The sequence below is a fragment of the Varanus komodoensis genome, unplaced genomic scaffold, assembly GCF_004798865.1.
Source record: "Varanus komodoensis strain SLA01 unplaced genomic scaffold, ASM479886v1 scaffold2, whole genome shotgun sequence".
NCBI classification, from domain to species: Eukaryota; Metazoa; Chordata; class Lepidosauria; order Squamata; family Varanidae; genus Varanus; species Varanus komodoensis.
Window position 1 is genome coordinate 746,077 of NW_025335568.1, and position 19,987 is coordinate 766,063.

General features: G+C 62.5%; 1 protein-coding gene across 1 annotated transcript in view; it reads left to right on the forward strand.

The window, feature by feature from the left end:
• SFXN5 (sideroflexin 5) overlaps nt 1-14,036 on the forward strand; it is a 74,360-nt gene extending 60,324 nt beyond the window's left edge. Inside the window, exons 13-14 of the mRNA XM_044429525.1 lie at nt 949-1,066; nt 13,718-14,036. Coding sequence (XP_044285460.1) covers nt 949-1,066; nt 13,718-13,795 — 196 coding nt within the window. The 3' untranslated portion in view covers nt 13,796-14,036. The remainder of the gene's footprint in view (nt 1-948; nt 1,067-13,717) is intronic.
• Nucleotides 14,037-19,987: the final 5,951 nt, after the last annotated feature.

Consider the following 19,987-nt stretch of genomic DNA (forward strand, 5'->3'; position numbering starts at 1 on the left):
CCTGCAGCAGCGGCCGCACTCTGCGCAGCCCGCTGGAGCCCCCAGGCGCCTGGCCTGCCCGAGGCCTCAGCGTGCCTCTCCATCCCAAAAACCTGGTGGCAGGGGCTGCCGCGGGGAAGCCGGCAAAGCTGGAGCAGGCCACGAGCCTCTAGTTCACGGCCGAGTTCCTGCAGTCGGGGGCCGCACTCGCTTGCGCCCCCGGCAGCGGTGTGCGGGGCCTCCTGCCTGAGGAGGGGCAGGCTCCCTGCGGAAGGGGGGCTCGGCTTCTGGCCTTCCCGCTCGGCGGCCACGCTGCGGCTTGCAGAGGTGCAGCCCACCTTCCCCCGCGAAGGGGCTTCCTCGCGTCTGGCCTGACTCCCGCACCAGCTCCGGGGTGACCCTATGGCCGGGGGGGGGCACCACTCCCTGACCGTCAGCCAGACTCTGCCCACAGCGCTGGCGCTCCAGCGACCAGGGAGGGGAAGGTGTGAGCTGGGCTGGGGGCAGCGCGGGGGCGGATGGGAGTGGTGGCACTCCCCGCGCTGTCCTTGCTGAGCCACCTACCGCGGGCGGGCGGGAGAGGAGGCAGGTGGGGGGGGGGCGCGGGGCCTGCCTGGCATTCTGGGTACAAGGAGCAGCCTGGGGGGGCAGTGGGGGGCCCCTAGAGGCAGCCCGAAGGCCCGGTTGGGGGCTGGTGAGAACACGGGCAGGGGCCAGCAGCCGCTCGAGCCCCCAGGCTGGCTCGGGGGGCCCAGACCCAGGCGCTCCCCAGCAGGAGCCCGGCCGCCACGCTTCCCCTGCCGCCCCCCTCCGATGGGCTTCTGCTTGTCTGCCTTGAGGAGGCTGGGCAGCAGCCTGACGGGGACCCGCCGCGTGCCTGGCCCGCTCGCCTTCCCGGCGGACAGAGCCCCAGCAGGGCTGGCGGGGGCGGGTCCGGCTGCCGGCTCTCACCACTGCTCCTCCTTGCAGGACGGCACTGCTGCGGTCGCGGCCCCGGATGGTGCTCCCCGTGCAGAGCGTCGTGTGCCTCGCGGCCTTCGGCCTGGCCCTGCCCCTGGCCATCAGCCTCTTCCCGCAGATGTCCGAGGTCAGTACTGCATCTTCCCGCCCGTCCCGCCGGCCACTGGCGTGGGGGCAGCAGGCCCCAGTGCCCCCGCGTGCGAGGCAGCGCCGCTCTGCTCCTCCGAGGCCACGAGAGCCTCCTGGGGCTCCGGCCTCGTCCCCCTAAGACGAGGGTTGGCGGGCTCCCGGGCCACCAACAGAGGTCCCGCGCGGTTCAGTGGGACCCTTGTGCTTCCCAGCACCAGGGAGGGCCGGGCATGGCGGGCGCCCCTCGCCTCGCTGCCTCTCGCCTGTTGGCTGCCGCCCTTCGAAGGGGGGCGAGTGGCCGCGGTCCGGTCGTGGCTCCTGGCACTGCTGCAGCCGCACAGAGGACCGCCTTCCTGCCATGGCAGCGCGGTCACTCGCGCTTCTTCGGCCGTTCCCTTATCTGGACTGGTTTTGCTCAGCTCGTCAGTCAAGTTCTGCCTGGAATTAGCATTAAATGGGAAAGCTCATTTGAACGCAGCGCTGGGCACACGCCCCCTTTGCCTGCAGACGGTCGGTGCAGGCGGCCCGCGGCCCTTTTCTCGGGAGCCCTTGTGGGGCCGGGCGCGATCGATCGCAGGCCAGGCGCAGCTGGGGCGTCGCTGTAGTTGACCGAAGGGCACACGGGGTTCCTGGCACGCACGACGGGCGCATTCGAGGAGTGCTGTGTCTGTGCGGGGAGCCGTTCCGTAGTCTCCAGGTTGCTCTTGCAAGGAGGCCTCTTCTGGCGCGCGAAGGCACGGAGGCTGCGCTGCAGGCTGGAAGCTCAGTCGGGCCGGCCGGCCTCCCACCCGGCCTCTGCCGCTCGCTTTGCCACCGAGCCCGAGGCCAGGGGGCGCCTCCCGCCACGCGGGGGGGCAGCACCAGGTCCCGGGGCCTGAAGGGGCGGGGTGGGCCCGGGGCTTCTGATCGCTCGGCCCCCGTATGTTTGCCTGGGCGAGCCGGAGGGCGGCCAGTCCAGCCAGTCTTGCGTGCCCACCGCCGGAAGAGCGTGGAGCAGGGCTGGGGGGTCCCGGGGCGTGGGGGGCGCTAGGGCCCGGCTGTGGCCCTGGGCACTGCTCTGCTCTGCGGGGGTGAGGACGGCCCCCGTGGCCGGCCCAGGGTGGGCACGTGGCCCTGTGGGGAGGAGGGCGCTTGTGAGCCTGCGGTGTGCTGGGGGGAGCAGTGGCGCTTGGCGCACGTGGCGCACGGCATGGGGAGGCAGGTGTGGGGCGGTTGCGTCGAGCTGCTGGGGGGGGAGGCCGTGCACGAAGCGGGGCTGAGGTGCCCTGCCCAGACCCCAGGGCATGGTGAGGCCCTCCCGCGGGGCGGCGTGGGGGGGACCCTGGTGGGGGACGTGTCTGCGGCAAGCGGGGGTGCACGATGCCTGCTGGGGAGGCCGCTCCCTTTCTGCTCGGCGCTCAGACCAGCGGGAGCACCGGCAGCCTCCTCGCCTCGGAGGCAGCGCATCCACACGCGCGCAGGGTGTTTGGACTGCTACTCGTGCGTAAGGCGACGGGCTCCAGAGGCGGCCTGCTCCGGAGAGAGGGAGGGAGGGAGAGCACGTCTCTTCTCCGCCCCCGCCCTCCCCCACGCCACCCCTTTGGCGGTAGGCAAGCACCCGGCCGGAATCCGGTCCCGGCGAGCGGAGCGGCTTCCCTTCCCGGGGGTCTCGGCCGGGGAGCCGCTCCCTCTCGCCAGCCTGCCGAGCCTCTTGCTGGCAGGCGAGCGAAAGGTTAACGAGCCCGCGCGGGGCGGCGCTGCGGCAGCCCTGGCACGGATGGCGCACCAGCCACCGCTAATTAGGTGTCGCTTAACGGGAGGGAGGAGGGGCAGCGCCTCCGCTTCACCAACTGTCTATAATTAGCGGATGGGGAGGCCGAAGCGCGTCCCGGTGGAAGGGCTGCCGTCTCTGGAAAGCGGGAAGGGGCTCGCTCGGAGGCGCTGCGGGGGGGGGGGCAGGGCCGCAGCCCCCAGGAATCTCCCCGCCCTGGCTGCCCCCGAGGCCAGTCTCCCCGGGGATGCTGCCATCCCGCGAGGGGTGGCTCTGGGGAAGGCGGGGGGGGGGGAGTCCGTGCCGGAGCGGTCGGCCAGGGGCTTCTGCGCCCAGTTTCCATGCGGGAGTCACTCCGTGCCTGAGCTGCCGGCACGACACAGCACTTGCGTTAGGGCGCGTGCAAAGTGCACGTGGATTTGTGAACATGACTTTAAAAGGCACTGCGTGGGGTGTGGGGGGTGCCTCTCCAGAGAGCACCCGGAGAGGTAACACGCACGGCAATGCACTCCATTTTGCGCAGTCTTCCTTTCTGGAGGATGGGACAAGGTGAACGCAACGTCGGAGAAATGAGTTGTGGGATCATGGAATTGTAGAACAGGAGAGCTGGGAGGGGCCAGGAAGGCCATCAAGTCCACCCCCTGCTGTTGCAGGACACCAGTTACCCCATCCCACTCAGGTGGCTGCCCAGCTTCACCTTATTTATTTATTTAAAACATTTTTATGCCGCCCCCATCACAACAAAGCCTCGGGACGGCTCACAACAAGAATGAATGCCTCTGGTGTGGGAGAGCCCCCCGCCTCCCCAGGCAGCTGGTCCCACTGGCATCTTGCTCCAGCAGTGAGGAAGCTCTTCCTGATGTCCAGCCTGAACCTGGGCTGATCATTCCGCGTCCTGCGCTCTGGCATCAGCGGGAAGGGAGGGCAGGTCGCCTTGCCCAAGGAGGCCGGCGGGGCGTCGGAGGCGAGCACGCCTGGCTGGAGTGAGAAGTGCGAGGCGAGGGGAGGGGAGGCCGCCCCCGTGAGGGATGCATCCGAGCATTCGTTCCATCCACCTTCCTTGCTCTGCAGCCATGCGGTTTATTTCATTTATTTCCTGTTATGCTTAGGGCGCTTCTACGGGGGAAGCCCTTTGCACTGCAACTTCACTCACCTGCCAGGAGCCAAATTCAGATTTACTTAGCGGGGTTTGGGCAGTGAAGGCAGTCCCTGGCCACTCCGGGCACGGCGGAGCGGAGCGCCTTCCTCCTGTGTCCCCTTTCCTCATTTTGCCGTCCCCTTCTCTTCTCAGCTCAGTGAACGGGGGTCCAGAAGTGCTCTGCCCCCTGGCTTCTTCGCTCACTTATTTATTCATTCGGTTTAAATGCTGCCCCGCTAGCGACAGGCTTTCTGGGCGGCTTACGTCAGATTAAAATCCACAGACAGAATAAAATGGTACAAAACACGACTCGGCAATGTGCAATTATAAAGGATCATTAACAGTAAAATCATAAGTAAATTAACCAAAACCAAAATAAAAGAGCAAAAGCAATATAACTAATGGAGTGCTCCAAAAGCAAGACAAAGCCATTGAAATTTAGTTGTATCCAACTCTAGTGTTTAAACATCATCTTGGCCACATCACGGAACGGGTCGGCACCTCGTGTGGTGGAGCTGCAGACGCTGGGTGCTGCCCGTCCCACCCGTGGCTGCACAGTGGGGCAGAGAGCAGGGGAGGAACACACCTGCGCGGAGTTGCGGCCGGACCGCCTGCTGCCCCCCACCCCCGGCAGCCAGGGAGCCGGCTGCAGGGCGGGACCCCCCGCAAGCGTCTCCGCAGCCCTGCTGCAGAGGGCCCTGTGGGGCGGCGGGGAGGGCCCCGCGAGTCTTGCAGGGCACGTCCCGGCGACGGGGAGCCAGCGGCCGCGTCCTGCAGCGTCGGGACCATTTTGGACGACCCCGCCCCTTTCCGGGCCGTTAGCAAGTGCGTCCTCCTGCACGTGTGCTCAGCAGCTGGGCGTGGAAGCGGCCGGAGGGGCGGCAGCCCTGCGCTTGGTCCTGGGTGGGCTCGAGAGGCGCGTACTGTGGAGCCCAGTGGAAGCATGGTCTGCTGCAGAACGGATTGGCGTGGGGGTTTGCCAGGGATGGCCGGCGCGGTCGCTTTTCTCTTCAGAAGAGGGACTTTCTCCGAAATGAGGGGACGGGTGGCAAGGAGGCGCGGTCCAGTGGAATGACTTCCTTGGGAGGACTGGAGGTCTGCTCGAAACCAGGACAGGAGATGCTCAGCGGAAGCGTATAAAGAGGGGCAGGGCGGGAGCAGAAGCCCAAGGGGTCCCTGGGCAGCTGACAGTGCCGTCGAGGAAGCTACGGCGGGAAAAGGTCTCCCTGCCAAAGGTGGGGGTCCTGCACAAGTGGGGGAAGGCGCCCGAGCATGCCCAGAGGAAATGCAAGCAGGCGGTGAGGCATGAGGGAGGGCCTCGTGGGCTCTGTCATCGCCAGGAGGAGGAGGCCACCGGCCACCGGGGACGGTTGGCGGGGCCCCACTCCTGAATCGGTGCTTTCGGGGGCCCGAAGAACCGGGACGAACTCTGGTGAGGGAGGACCAAGTTCTCAACCCCTGGACCAGCGGGAAGTCAGCAAGTCACCCGGCCCAGGCAGGATCTTGAAGGACTCGGGGATGAATTTGGTGACTCTTTGAACACCATGGGTACCATGTCTGTAAGATCAGCCTCTGGTCCCGAGGACCAGAGAATGGCCGACATGACACCAGTTCTTCAGGTGGAATCTGAGGGGATCCGCTTAGTTTGACATCTATTCTGGGCAAATTGGGTGAAAGCAGAATTGGAGATGAAATTAGTGAGCTCAGAGAAGAACGGTCCCCGCTGCGAAGGCACCCTCACCGCGTCTCCAGAGGTAGGCCCTGCCTCAGGGATCCTGCGGAGCTTTCCGAGCGTGCCGGGGACGATTTAGTAGACACCGCTTACCTGGACTGCCCGAGGGCTTTTGGGGACGTCCGCCACCAAGCAGCCTCATTGGTCACAGAATAAGAAGCGCCTCAGCGAGCAGCTGCTGAGCAGGAGTGGAAGTAAACGGCAAGTTCTCCCAGTGGCGGGACGCCAGCCGTGGGGCCTTCGTTGCTGGTACCTTCCCACTTCGCCGCAACTGATGGGGAGGCGAGTGAGCCGCGAAGCGAGGCTGGTCAAGACGAGGGGGGAGCATGAGGCGCTGCGGGGGGGTCCCTGCAAGCCTGGGAGACGGGCGTCCAACGGCAACCGTGAGCCAGCTAAGCCAGAGGGGGGCAGCGCCCGCGGGGGCCAGCGCCCCCAACTGCAAGGACAGGCTGGTGGGTCTGAGCTGGTGGTGGCCGGCTCGGGAAGCGATCCGGCGCTGATGGCAGACATCTCGAGGGGAAGGCGGGCACCACGCCTTCCGGGGAAAGGGCGCTGGGCGTCCTGAGGAAAGGAAACGAAGCCCGAGCTGCCACACGCACGCTCCCATTACGCATGCCTGGGGTGCCAGCGCGCCCTGAGGTCGCTGCGCCCCCGCGAGAGCACCGTGCGGCCGGGAGGGGGTAGAAGATGGCGGAATCGCAAGTGCGAGAAAAGGGCCGGGTTGGAGCAGCCTCCTTGTGGGAAAGGGTCACGTCGGCGAGGATCGCTTGGCTTAGGACAGAAAAAGGAAGGGGCCGTCACTGAGAGCGGCCCAGACCCCGCGGCCCGCCTGGGACCAGGAGGCCTACTGGATGCTGTGACCACTATGGGGGGGCCCCAGGCCCATCGCTGGGAGGGTGCAGCCTGCCAGCCCAAGGAGCACGGGATGGCAGCTCCCTGACCCAAGGGCCTGCCTCCCCCCCCGCCCGCCCCCACCAAGAGTCTCCATCACAGGGTCTGGAGGACGGCACGTCCTGCTCCACCTCACCCCACACAATGGCCTGCTGGCTTCTTCACCAGCCGCGCTCGTCATGGCACCGGGACCAAGGTCCCCCACCAAAGACCTGGGCCTCTCCTCCAAGCAAGTTCTTTGGATGGCAGTGTTGCATGGGCTGGAGACACAACAAAAATTCTGGAGAAAATTATTTAAAAATCAGTCTGCAAGCATAGAAACAGAAACAGCAAGTCAGAAGGGGCCTCCCGGACCATCTAGTCTGACCCCCGGCTCCAGCCAGCTCCGCTCACGACAAGCCCACCATGTGCATGTCCAGCCTGTCCTTGAACACCCGCACTGATGGGGCCTCAGTGACCCCCTGTGGAAGCCCATCCCACACCCTTGGGGTCCTGACTGTCAGGAAGTGCTTCCTGGCATCCACCCTAAATCTTGGCTCCCTGAGCTTTGCTCCATTGGAGCGTGTCCTGCCTTCCTCTGCAGGGGAGAACAGGTCTCTACCCAGAAAATGCAGTGATTAATAAATGCCAACATGGATTTATCAAAAATAAATCCTGTCAGACTAATTTCATTTTTTGCCTGAGTAACCTCCCAGATGGACAGAGGGAACACTGTGGACATAATCTACCTGGACTTTAGCAAAACTCTCCCCACGACAGCCTGTGAAGCAAACTAGCAATAGATAGATGAAAGACGATTAGGTGGATCCAAAATTGGTTGCTAAATTGGACCCTTTGGAGGTTGCTCATCAATGGCACCTTCTGAAACTGGATGGAGGTAACTGTTGGGGTGCCGCAGGGTTCAGTCCTGGACCCAGAGCTCTTCAACATCGTTATTAATGATTCAGATGAGGAAATACAAGGAAAGATAATCACATTTGCAGACGATAGAATGAAGATCCAGTGCGATTTTTATAAACTTGAACACTGAGCTCAAAGCAAGAAAATGAGATTCCGTAAGGACAAGTGCCAAGTCCTCCACATGGGAAAAAGCAACCAAATGCATCAGTACATGACGGGGAATACGTGGCTCAGCAGAACAGAAAAAGACCTCAGAGAAATTGTGGACAACGGGCTAAACATGAGCCAGCAACGCGATGCGGCTGCAAAAAGGGCAAATGCTATTTTGGGATGCATTAACAGAAGTATTACTTCCAAATCACGAGAAGTAGTAGTTCCCCTGTGCTCCTCACTAGTCAGGCCTCAGCTGGAATACTTTGTCCGCTTCATGCATTTTTCTCCTGTCCCATAACACTTGAACCCGGGGTCATCCCATGAAGCGGCCTGGGGGAGGCCTGGGGCAGATACAAGGAAGTCCTTCCTCACACAACGTGAGCTGGAATTCGCTGCCACAGGGAGCGGTGAAGGCTGCCCATCTGGGCGGCTTTACAAGGGTGGGCGGGCTCGTGAGGGAGGGGCTACCGGGGCCGCTAGCCCTGCTGGCCCCGTGCCCCCCCTTCCCCAGAGGCGGCCCGCCAGCACACGCCCGTGGCCGATGGGCTCAGGCGGGGGAGGCCTTGCCCGTCCTGCTGGAGGGGTCTGGGGGCAGCCGGTTTGCCTCCGTGTGTGTGGAGGGCCGGGCTGGGTGGGCCTTTGGCCTGATCTGGCAGGGCCGTTCTTATGCAGCTGGGAAGGGTCTAACTGGGAGTCCTGCGCTGGGCAGGTGGTGCTGGGGAATGGACAGCCCTCCGGCACTCCAGCACTATTGTTCGGTGTTCTTATGTTCTTAACTCCGCTCGGTCTTTTGTGTGACACTGACGGCCCTTCAGGCATCCGAGGACTGCTGTTATGTCTCCGGCTGATCTTGGCTTCCCGGCCAAGCATACCAGCCCCCTCGACAGTTCTCGTCGGATTTGCTTCTGCTTTTCTCTGGATGCTCTTCGGAACGGGGTGCAGCGGCCCTCCTGCCCTGCCCAGGTTGCTGGCCCGACACCCAGAGGGGCACTTGGGGTGCTCTTTGAGCTCCGCCAGCCCCCCACGCCCCGGAGAGGAGCTGCACAGGCCGAGACAGCCCTTGCTTCCGCGAGCCCCTCAGCTGCTCCCACCTGGCACCTGGCACCTGCAGGCCTGCTTTGTGCTCAGCTGTGCAAACGAAGATGGGAACGCGCCCGCGACCGCGGGAGCAAAGCGAAGGGGGAGGCGCTGAAGGCTCCTAAGGAGCATCACTCATCCCTTTGACATTCCTCGCTTTAAGATGTCAAACACGAGGGGTTGATCAAAGCCGAGGCCGGAAGACGAGAGGGTCCCCGTCCTTCCTGGGGCAGGAAATTGCCCTTCGGACCTCTCTTCGGAGCCTGGCAGATGAGCAGAGGCCTCTCACACGGCGACCGCTTGCGGGGGCACCGATCCGGGTGCCTGGAGAGGCCCTTCACCTTCCCCTGGAGGGAGCGGCTGGGCTCTGCTCCCTCGACCGCGGTGGCTGTCGGGACTGGGCCCCTGCGGGTCCGGCTCAGCCCACCCAGGTGCCGCCACAAGCCCCGAGTTGCCGCCTCTGCTGAGCGGCTTGCCACAGGCTTCCTTGAAGGGCATGTGGAGGGCGAGCGCTTCCTTCCAGCGGAGCCTTTGTCTCTAGTCGGCTGCCCGCCATCACACCCGCTTGTGGGCTTCCCTAAAGAGCCAGCCTGGCCTGACCGTGCTTGGATACGGGGTGGGGGAGCTGCTCCATAAATGGTCACTGTTCCCATCCCAGCAGCAGCAGCAGGCAGGGCTAGGAGACCCCCTGGAAGGGGAGCCACTGCAGATGGTGCTGGGCCGGGGGACCAACCCTGGCCCGGCTCAGCCTGCATCGCTGGGGTGTGGACGGGTGAGCCGCCCGATCCGTCCTCTGGCCATGGAGCTCTTCCTGGTCCCCACAGTTCGCGGCTGCAGGGCAAACCGTTCTCCGCCTTCCCGGTGTCCTGCTGCCCACCTGCCCTGCTTCGCTCTGGAAGGCGGCCCGAGAACAGCCTTGTGGCAGCCCTGCTGCGCGTCCTGCACACGATGCCCCCCGGGCAAAGGAGCCGAGCGCAGCCCTGCAAGGAAGGAAGGAAGCTGCCGCTCCGGGGACTGGCCGCGGCCACGGCTGCGTGTCGTCTGGTGGAAGACGCGGCCTCGAAGCGCTCCTGGGCTCCCCTCACGGAGCCTGGCGCTCCCCTCCGTGCGCCCGAAGAGTGCTTGTCTTGTTTCTTAAATGATAGCTCAGACGACTGCTCCGGTCTCAGAATCCAGCGCCAGATTGCCGGCTTTCACTGAGTGACGGCAGAATCCGGCACCGAAGGCCGCAGGCTCTGTCCTTTCTCCTGCCGTGGGCACCTCTCACCGTGCACTTGACCCTCTGCTGCCCATGAAACCTCCACGGCCCACGATGCCTCCGAGGGAGGGGCTCCCGGGTCACGGACCCCCCCTCCGAGAGGCTGGAGCGCTTTCCTCCGTGCTTCTGCAGCCCCCCGGCCACGTGAGCCTCAGCCTTGAGGAGAGAGTGGTCGGGGAGCGCACCGACCCCGGGGGAGCCGGTGGTCAGGCTCTGCTTTGCAGCTTTCTGGGAGGGTGGAGGCCTTCCACAGCCAGGACCACCCGGGGACCGGAGCCCCTCGGCTGCCCCTCACGCCACTCGGAGGACCCTCGCCCGGTTCTGCTGCTGCAGCTGCTGCCTTACCGGAAGAGGCGCAGAAGCTTTCCTCGGCCTGGAAGGTGTCTTGAAACAGAAGCAAGGATATTTCTGAAGCAAAGCCTGCAGCTCAGCCCCCATCTGCAGATCATTTCAGCCTTGGGACAGCAGCAAAAGAGGCTTTTCCTGACTTTCCGAGCTGACCCGAGCCATGTAGACGGGCTTCCCTGGAACCAGTGCTCGCAATGGTCTGTCCATTTCTGCCGTCTCCAGGATGTCCCTTCTTGCTGTGGTCGCCACGTGGTGTCCAACCACCTCCAACTGGTGGCAACCCCAGGACCGAAAATCCTCCCAAAGGTCCCCTCCGTGGCTCCCCGCTCGCCTGCCCCGAATTCACGGCTCGGCCTCCCTCGTGGAGCCCCTCCCTCTCTTGCTGGGTCGTCCGTCATCCTTCCGCCCTCAACTTCCCAGGCGCGATGGCTTCCCGTGTTGTGGGAGCCCAGCCCTCTCATGCCGTGTCCGAAGCACTGCAGCCTCCGTTTCTCCCTTCCGGCTTCCAGACTAGCGCAAAACGGCAGCAGGGGTGGTTTTCTAAGGCCACGTGGTGGCCCTTCCATGCGGCCGGTTGCCCTCCGGGTGTTTGGGGCCACACTCTGAGCATTCCCGGAACTGGGCCTGCTGGCTGGGCTCTTGGGAGCTGATGTCCAGAGGTCTGAAGGCAGCCGTTTCGGAGGGGCTGCTGGGTAATGGTGGCCTTCAGAGTCGACAGAAGCAGCGGGGCTGGCAGGGGGCCGGGGCTCCCGTACTTGTGGGGTCTCGCATGGTGACACTGGCATGGGTCGCAAGGAGAGTGGCGAGCCATGGGCCTGGGGTCGAGAGACCACCCGCCAGCCCGTCCCAGGAGCCCCGAGGGCTGCCTGGCAGCTTCCCCCAGCTTCCATGCTCGCTTCCTGAGCCTTCAGGCAAGGGATCGAGGCGCTTCTCGCCCCCCCGAGCTGCTCCCCCCCTTTCTGCCCCCACAGCCCCGCGGCATTTGCCCCGCAGCGATGCAGGTCCCAATCCCCGCGGCCGTGCATCGGGCCTTGGCTCACGTGCTCCTGGCAAGTCTCTGGGCCGGCTCTGCGCATGATGGCACCAAGTGGCGAGAGCAGCCGTGCGGGGGCAGCTGGGGGCCCGGCGGGGGCGTCTGCAGCCCGGCCGCCCCCTGGGGGTGTCACGGGTCATTCCAGGCGTCGTCCCTTGCAGCGCAGCCCCGTGGGCGGAGGGTTCTCGCCAGAAGGAGCCTGCGCCTGTGGGGGCGGCCCTCCCCAGCCCCTCCTGGCGGCAGATCAAGCAAGCTCTGTGCTCGAGAGGGCCGTGCCGGGCCATTTCGCGTGGAGGGGGCTGCGCTCTGAGCTCCCCCTTGGCAGCTCTCGCACGCAGCCCGCCCCGCGGGGATGCCCCCTGCTGTCCCGGGGCGCCTCGGCGAGGGCCGCCTCTCCCCCAGGTGGAAACTCCGACTCCCCTCCAGCCGTCTCGACCACCGCCGGCCGTGCTGGCCAGCCCCCGCGGCACCTCTGGAGGGCTTCCGGGAGGAGGGCAGGCATGGTCCGCCGGGCCTCCTTGCCGGGTCGATTTCGGCGCACCGGAGCCCCCGGCCCTCCCTGGCCCTCCGGCCGCCCGGGGGCTGGCCCTCCCGGCAGCTGGCAGAGCAAGGCCCGGCTGCGCCAGGGAGCGGGCGGCACGTCCTGCCCCTTCCTCGTGGAGCCGCCTTCCCGTCCCGATGTTCCGCTTTGTGGTGCAGCAAGAAAAGGAACGGCGAAGTTGCTAATATTGGCTCGGGGAGAAAATATGCTACATCTGTTATGGATAGCAGTACAAAATTAGCTCCTTACACCTCTGACACCCAAGATGTCTTCACTTAAAATACGCATTGGCTTCCTTTACATAACTTGCTGATTATATTTAAAAGAAATACAATTTTGCAATTACTCTTCTTTCTGGTGTGCATCATTTTCTTTTTATGTTTATATATTTCTCCTTCATTAGTGCAGACTGAAGGGTGATTAGATCCCTTCAAACATTTTACAGAGGTTAAACGTTGATTAAGATTTAATTATTACTGTAAATAGCTTGGAATGACATATGGTGCAAAAACCTGGCATATGTGCATTTGAATAAATGAAGTGCTATTTCCCAGGATGCACCAGGAGCTGTTTAACAGCTTTGCTGAAGGGTTATGTTTCACCTCATGTTAAGATTGCTTGGATGTTACATTTTGTTGCGTTTCTGCAGCTGAAAGCTAAGAACAGTTTTTCCAGTTTTTAAAAACATTGAATATTTTAAATACCTAAATTGTTTTGCACAAATTTTTGCTAATTTGTCTAACTAGGTTAAACATTTTCAGAAGCATTGAGGTTTTCAATGTAGGTTCCTGGCATTGTCGTGTCAGCCGTGGCACTGGAGCCGAGCTGGTGCGCAATGCTGCCACGTGCAGGAAGAGCGGACCCAGCGGAGCAGAGCGGGGGTCCGCGGGCAGGCTGCTCCGGAGGGGAGCCGTTGTCGCCCCTCGAGGGCCGGCCGCGTGCCGTGATCTCCGGAGAGGCGGGGAGAGGACTTTGTGGGCGCCGGGCCTCGCTCTCCCGGGCGTTGCCGGACCGCCTGCCCCAGCACGGGGAGCCGGGGGCAGCCCTCCGCTGGCCCTCCGGCCTTCGGGGCGGCGGTGGGAAGCCGGCGCAGCTCGTTTCTTCGGCCGCCGAAAGGCCAGCGTGGGGACGGGCCACCCTTTCTGGGCGACGCCTGGGTCCCCGCACCTGGAGCGGGCACAGCTTGCTTGAGATGGGGACAGATGGGGAAGGGCGGGGGACGGGGGTCTGGCCGAGACAGGCCGGGGACAAAAGGAGGGGGCGAGGGGGCCGCAAGGCTTCGGTGCACCCATGTTGCAGAGCCCCGGGGAGCCCTCGGGGGCCTCCCCGTGTCCTGCCAGCGTCTTCAGGGGGACCTCGTGCTGTGCATGCGGCTGGGCCTGCCCCCCACACTCCCTTTGGGCAGCCCCCGAGAGGGTCTCTGGGCCCGTGCGGCTGGCCCGGCCCTCCAGAGTCCCTCCGGGGCTGCTTTGGGCTAGCAGGTGGGAGTGGGGCAGCCCCAGGCACACGCCAGAGAGCCGGAGCAGGAAGCCAAGCTGTGCAGAGGCGCCCCGGGGCCGGGGAGGCGGTGTCTCCCGCACTGCGGCTGGCACCTGGAGCCCTGTGCCGCGCAGGGGGTCTCACCGCCGGCCGCGTGGGCCGTCCAGCTCTGCCGGGATCCCGTGAGGGCGGGAAGGAGGACCAGCAGCCCAGCATGGGCTGCAGCTGAGGTGGGGGCAGCCATGGGCACGGGGCGTCGGGCTGGCTCCCGTGGGGCGGGGGAGGCCCCGGAGCGCCCCCGTTGTCTCGGCCTCGCCTGACCTCGCCTCGCGTCTTTTCCCTCTGGCAGATCGAGACGCTGCGTCTGGAGCCCGAAATCGCCCAGGCCACGACCAGCAGGACCGTCGTCTACAACAAAGGCTTGTAGGAGGCACGCCGGAGGAGGAGGCGCCTGCTTCGAGGGAAGCGGGGGTGGCGGGCAGCAGGGGTGATTAATACAATAGAGTAGAGAAGCTGGGGCTTGTAACATCTTCCCACTGTTGGGAGCTGCGTGTAAATTAACACTTTCCGAGACCCGGCATCTCACATTGGTCGAAAAGATTAATATTTAAAGTTTTAAATTAGCAACGGTAGCAGCACAAAGAGGAAAGTGTGGGAGGGGGGAGGCCGGGCGGGCGGGGGGCTCGCAAATGTGGCACGCGCGCTCGGCATGTGCACAGCCTCTCGCAGACGCCGGCCCCCGCCCCTCCCGGCGGTGCTGCGCATCTCGCCGCGAACGTCGGCGGCGCGGCACTCCGCTCCAGACCCCGGGAATCCCGCCTCGGCACCGTCGGTGCTCCGTGGAAGTGGGCTCTCGCGCAGGAATAGGAAGAAGCGGCTTTCGATCATTGCGCGGTATCGATCCAGGGCCAATTTTGCACCAGCTGGTGTGCAAAGCGCTCGTTTTAGCTCTGCAGCACTTTGGCTCGAGACAAGCGGTGCGGCGAGGGCCGCCGTCCACGCCACCATCCTCTGCCGCCCTCTGGGGCTGGCCGGGATCCCCCCCGCCCCACGCCACTGGGTGAGCCCGCAGGCGCCGTGTTGCGCTGTGGCTTTCGCCGGAACTGTTAGGCGGGCCCCAAGCCGCAGCCTCCTCACAGCCACCCACGGGCACCGGGGGGGTGGGGGATGAGGCCCCCGCAGGTGAACCGTGGCCCACCGCTCCCCCGAGAGCCCTGGAGCCGGGACCCGCGGGACACGCTCGGCGCGCCTGGTGCGCCACCACCACTCGGGCCCTGCCTTCTCGGCCCGGGCAGCGGTGCTCTCCCCACCGGCTCTGCCAGCCCTCATCCCGCCGCCGCCTCTGCCACGCCGCCTCTGCTGCCGCTCGGCTCCCAGCAGCCCCACAGCCGTGTACCAGTGCCGCATTGCAAGGCATGCGCTGGGGCTGGCTCCGTCCACACGCGTGGCAGCTCTGTGGGCCAGCGCTGGCCCCTCTGCCCCGCCTCGGGGACAGGAGGGAAGCTGCCCAGGGGGGCCTCCACGAGGTGGGGTGGGGTGGGGTGGGGTGGGAAGCAAACTGTGAATGACCCTGACAGGCACACTAGTCTTCATGTGCTGCCCCGGCGACAGGAGCAAAACGCCCAAAGTCACGGTCTGTGTTGGCGCCAGCAGCATGCAGGGGGACCCGGGGCCGCATCCGTCCCTTCGGCGGGAAGGTGTTGCGGGCCTTCATGGGCAATCCAGAAAGATTTGGGGCAGGGGGACGGTGCCAGGAAGGGGAAGCAATGGAGAAACCTGTGGGCACAGACTCCTGCACGTGGAAGGGGCCCTGCGGGCCTCCGGGCCCAACCCCCCCAGTGCGAGACTCGCGCCCCCCCCCCCCCAGATGCCACCCTTCAGAGGGGGAAAGGGGCCTGGGGCAGAGCGGAGGAGCTGCAGCTGCCCAGCGGGCGAGGCTTTGCACACGGTCCGAGTCCCCTCTCCAGCCTCCACTTTCACGGCCAGGCCGAGTCTCGCGTCGTTGCAGGAGGTCTTCCTTCAAGCCTCGAGCCTCTTCTCCGGAGTCGAAAGCCAACTTGAGCAGAAAGGAGGGAGGGGCGGGTGGGGTGCAGGGTCCCCCCATGCGCTCTCCGTGATGCATCGAAGCCACTCGCTCCAGCCACAACGTCTTTAAACAAGGTTGTGCTGTTATTCAAACGTATCCAGAGCGCAGCTGAAAAAGCGGCTTTCTCGGCACGATTGCCCCCAGCCCGGCGCACTTATTCTCCCTGGGGGTGAGGAGAGCTAAGCTTGCCAAAACGTGCCGAAGCCTCCCCCGTCGAAGGTGGTCCCTGGGCTGCGGACGCGCCCCATTCCCGAGACTGCCCGTAGGTTGCGTTTGTACGCAAGTCGGATCACATGAGTAAGCCGAATGTTTGTCTCAGTATGCATGCGCATGCACGCACACGCATAACACCTTTCTATGCGTATAAAACCCCTACGAAACACCTCCCATGTTCACTAAAACATCTTAAACACAGCGCAGCATTGCAATAATGATAATACAGTAATAATAAACTCACTACAGGTACTGGGAAGAATCTATGCACGCGTGTAGGTACGAAAGATAGTTGTTGAAACAATTTAGAACATTCTTTCAGGTCAGTGTCTTACAGAGTTAAACCAGCTCACTATAATTCTTGCATAGATTGTAATAAGATCATGAAAATGAAGCATTTTGAGCACCTTAAAGTACCGCATATTACCTTTTTCTGTTCATTTTCTGAATATTTCTCTGAGTTGCTCTGCTAATTTACAATAAACTATAAAAATGATAAAATGGCACAGTTGCAAACAAAGCCAAACCTAAAACAAAACAGAAAATAATCAGAACTATCTTTCTTTCCTTTTACATATTTGTAGGCCTGTTGGCCACTTTGCCGGGGATCAGGCCTGCCAGATTCTGCTCTGACAGGTTCTCTCTCTCTCGCTCTGCTGTCAGTGCAGCCTCATTTCCCCATCTGTGGAATGGGCTCGCTGATGCTGTACAAGCGACCCGCGAGGCCCCTTCAGGAAAGCGACTCCAGTGGTGACCCGCTGCCCCCAGCAGCAGTCAAACCCTGACCCTCCAGCCCCAGGCCCATCTCCAGCATCATTCGTTAATGTCAGGGCTTAATGCTGTCTCATGGATTAGGAAGTTATGAATAAAAGCATGACTTGAAGCTTTCAAGCAGCCACAGCAGAGGGACAGGGAGACGTCGCGTGGGCCCCTCTGCTTCTGCCCTTCCCAGAATGGAAAGCCGTGAGTATCTCTAGGGAACTACGTGCTCCCTGATGACCCATCACAAATGCCTCACATAGTTCTCAAGAGATACTCATATGAGGTTAATGGCAGGCCACGCGTCTGTAAGTCCATAACCTGGGGACTACCTGTATGGCAACCCCCTGCCCCTCCCTCCCACTGCCTCCCTCCCTCGTGCCAAAAAGTGACTCAACAGAAACATAGAAACAGCGAGTCAGAAGGGGTCTCCCAGGCCATCTAGTCTGACCCCCAGCTCCAGCCGGCTCTGCTCACGACATGCCCACCATGTGCACGTCCAGCTTATCCTTGAACACCCACACCAGTGGGGCCTCAACGACCTCCCGGGGAAGCCCATTCCACACCCTTGGGGTCCTGACTGTCAGGAAGTGCTTCCTGGCGTCCAAACGAAGCCTTGGCTCCCTGAGCTTGGCTCCATTGGAAATCTGGAGTCACTCACTTCTTGCTCCCGACAAACGATGCCACCAAGTAGAGCTTTGGAGGAATCACCGTGGACTTTGACACCTTGGGGAGGAAGTGCCAGAACGCTGAAGCCCAGAAAGGCTTCTCATCCATCCTTCCAGCACCTGGAAGAGGGAGAGAGCTGCTCTGCATGACTCCCTGGCTGTAGAGGCGGAATGGGCACACGGACGGGGATTCTGGGGCCACGGGCAGGTGGACTGCTGGCAAAGGAGGGGTTGCAACGCCCAAGGGCTGGGAGTTTGGCCACGGCATGAAGGAATCCGTCAGGAGGGCTTTAGGCTGCATTCTGCATCCCAGAGTGCCAGGCATGGAATAACGGGCTCATGCTGCAAGAAGCCAGATTCTGTCAAGAGCCAGTGGATTAAAATAAATGGAGGTTAAGAACGAAGGGGCGACTGAGCACCCAGTCCAGGAGAAGACCGCAAAAGTTTCGCAAAGCAAATTGCCAGCCTTTCTAGGAGGCTCCGTGTCGTTACGGGAGACTTCCATTTCCCTGATAGCCGTTGAGAGACAAAGTCTGCCAAACAGGACCCTCAAAGAAATTTCTCGGCTTGTTTTGCTTATGACTTCCTGCTGCAGAAAGAAGGAAGGAACTGGAGCGGCAGCTCTCCTCGACTTCGTCCGAACCAGCCGGGGTGGCCGCCTGGATTAACTGGCTGCTACCAGACCATCACGTCACAGGAAAGCCGGTTTTAATACACTCAGAAGAATTATAAGTAAGGCCTCCGTGGCAAGTGATTCCAATGAGGCAAGGAATGAGAGAGCTCCACAGTGCGTGGGGATTTTTTGAAAGGGAAATTCTCCAGCCACAATTAGAAGCAATTTGAAAGAAGAGACGAAGCCAGTGAGGCTTCACAAGAGGCTCAGAGAATCCCTGAACACGGAAAAGGACTGTGGAGGAAGTGAAAAGAAGGCCATGCTGCAGGGGAAGAGTCCAGGCAGGAAGCACAGAATTGCAGGGCGGGTATCAGGAAGGCCAAAGCTGAGACTGAGCGGAGGTTAGTGGGGCAGGGAGGAAGCGTTTTCCAGGAATGTGCATAGTGAAGCGTCTTCGCTCCGCCTCATTACTTCGAACCAGTCCGGACTTCCTGGGCCCACTGAACTTGACCCGCGTGCCGTGGAAGAGCAGCAGAATTGCTGGCAGAAGGACTGAGGGTTCTCTCTGAGAAATCATGGAGGATGCGTGAAGTGCCAGATGACTGGACAAGGGCTGCTGTTGTCCAAGCTTGCAAAAGGGGAAAGGGGAGACCCTGCGAGCCGCAGACCAGCCAGCCTGGCAGCGGCGCCTGAGAGAATTCTTCAGCAGATCATGAAGCAGTTGGTCCACAGACACCTTGAAAATAATTCAGTGATCACTAGGAAACCATCATGGATTTGTCAAGAACGATCCTGCCAGATCAATCTGCATTCATGTTCATTATTCCTTTGTGTATTGTTGCATTGTCAGCTCAATGGCTTCTTGGGCTGTTGACAAAATTGAGAAGCAGTTTGCCGATTGGGCAGCCTCCCCGTAACTGTGGACATCATCTGTCTTGACGACAGCAAAGCCCCACGATATCCTGAGCCGCAAATTAGTCCCAAGTGGGCTGGATGGAGCGACTCCCCGGTGGATCCACAGCTGGCCGCAGAATCGGGCTCGGGGGGCGCTTCTCAACAGCCCCTTCACCTGCTGGGGAGAGAGCAGGTGGGCTCCTGCAGGGTTCCGTCCTGGGCACAGCGCTCGTCAAGATTTGGGTTAATTATTTGGATGAGGAAGAGCATGGCGTGCTTAATAATTTGCAAATAGCACAACATAGGGTGGAGTACCTCACACCATGGAAGACAGAAACAGAATTCAAAGCGATCTTGATAGGCTGGAGGGCTGGGCTGAGAACAGGATGAAATTTAATATGGACTGGAAGCAAAGCCCTGCGAGGAGGGACTGGACGAGCTGGGCATGCTTAGCCTGGAGGAGAGGAGAGAAGAAGAGAAGCCCGAGGGGAGAGCAGAGCGCGCTCAAGTGTTGCCAGGAGGCGCAAGGGCACGATCCCTTCCTGATCCTCCCGGTTCCTCCCTTTTGTGTCCTCCCTGACACAAAAGAGCACACCCAAGCCAGATGCTGGGGAGATAGTGGGAAAAGCGGCCGGCCGGCTAGAGGAGTGCGGCCATGCCGCAGGGAGGGTGGCCCCCCACCCTGGAGGCCTTCAAGAGGCAGCTGGGCACCCCCGGAGGAACTGCCTTGCCTGGGGTCCTGCCTGAGCAGCGTCGGGCCCCCAGCGCTCCTGCTCTGCGGCGGCTCCTTGTGAGGTTCCGCGGAAGGGCTGCATCTGGGCCCACAGCCTCCCCTCCCTCTCCTCTCCCCGGCCACGTCCTCCAGCACTAGCTAGAAAAGCAGGTGGTCAAGATTGCAGCGCTTTCAGGTTAAGCATGAGGTGCTTGCTAGTTTTATGTGGAAAGCCCGGCCCTGCGCTTTGGCCCTTTGCGCCTGCCGAGGCTCCCTGCTCCTGTCCCAGGAAAACTGCGGGATGAGCGGCGTTGAAGGTTTTGCTTTCAGAGCTGGGCCTTCCATGGCTGGCTCTGGGGCGGCGGGGGGGGGGGGGCTTCAACCCACAGGCACGAGTGGCGGCGGCCGGGTGTTGAGTGGGCAGAATGCTGAACAGGCCTCTGGGAATCCCCAGGCTCTTTGGAGGGATCCCGGCTGCAAGACCAGCTTGCTGCTCCTGGCCGCGTGGCCCCTGCCCTGGCCGGCTCTTCCCCTTGGCCCCGGCCAGGCGGCCCCTGCCCTGCCCCGGCAGTCTGTCCTCAGCTGACCCACATCGCAGAAGGGCCCTCCGTGCCCCTCGGAATCCCGCCAGGGCCCAGGAGAGCCGCCGGTCGCTCCCGTGCACCACGACAGCC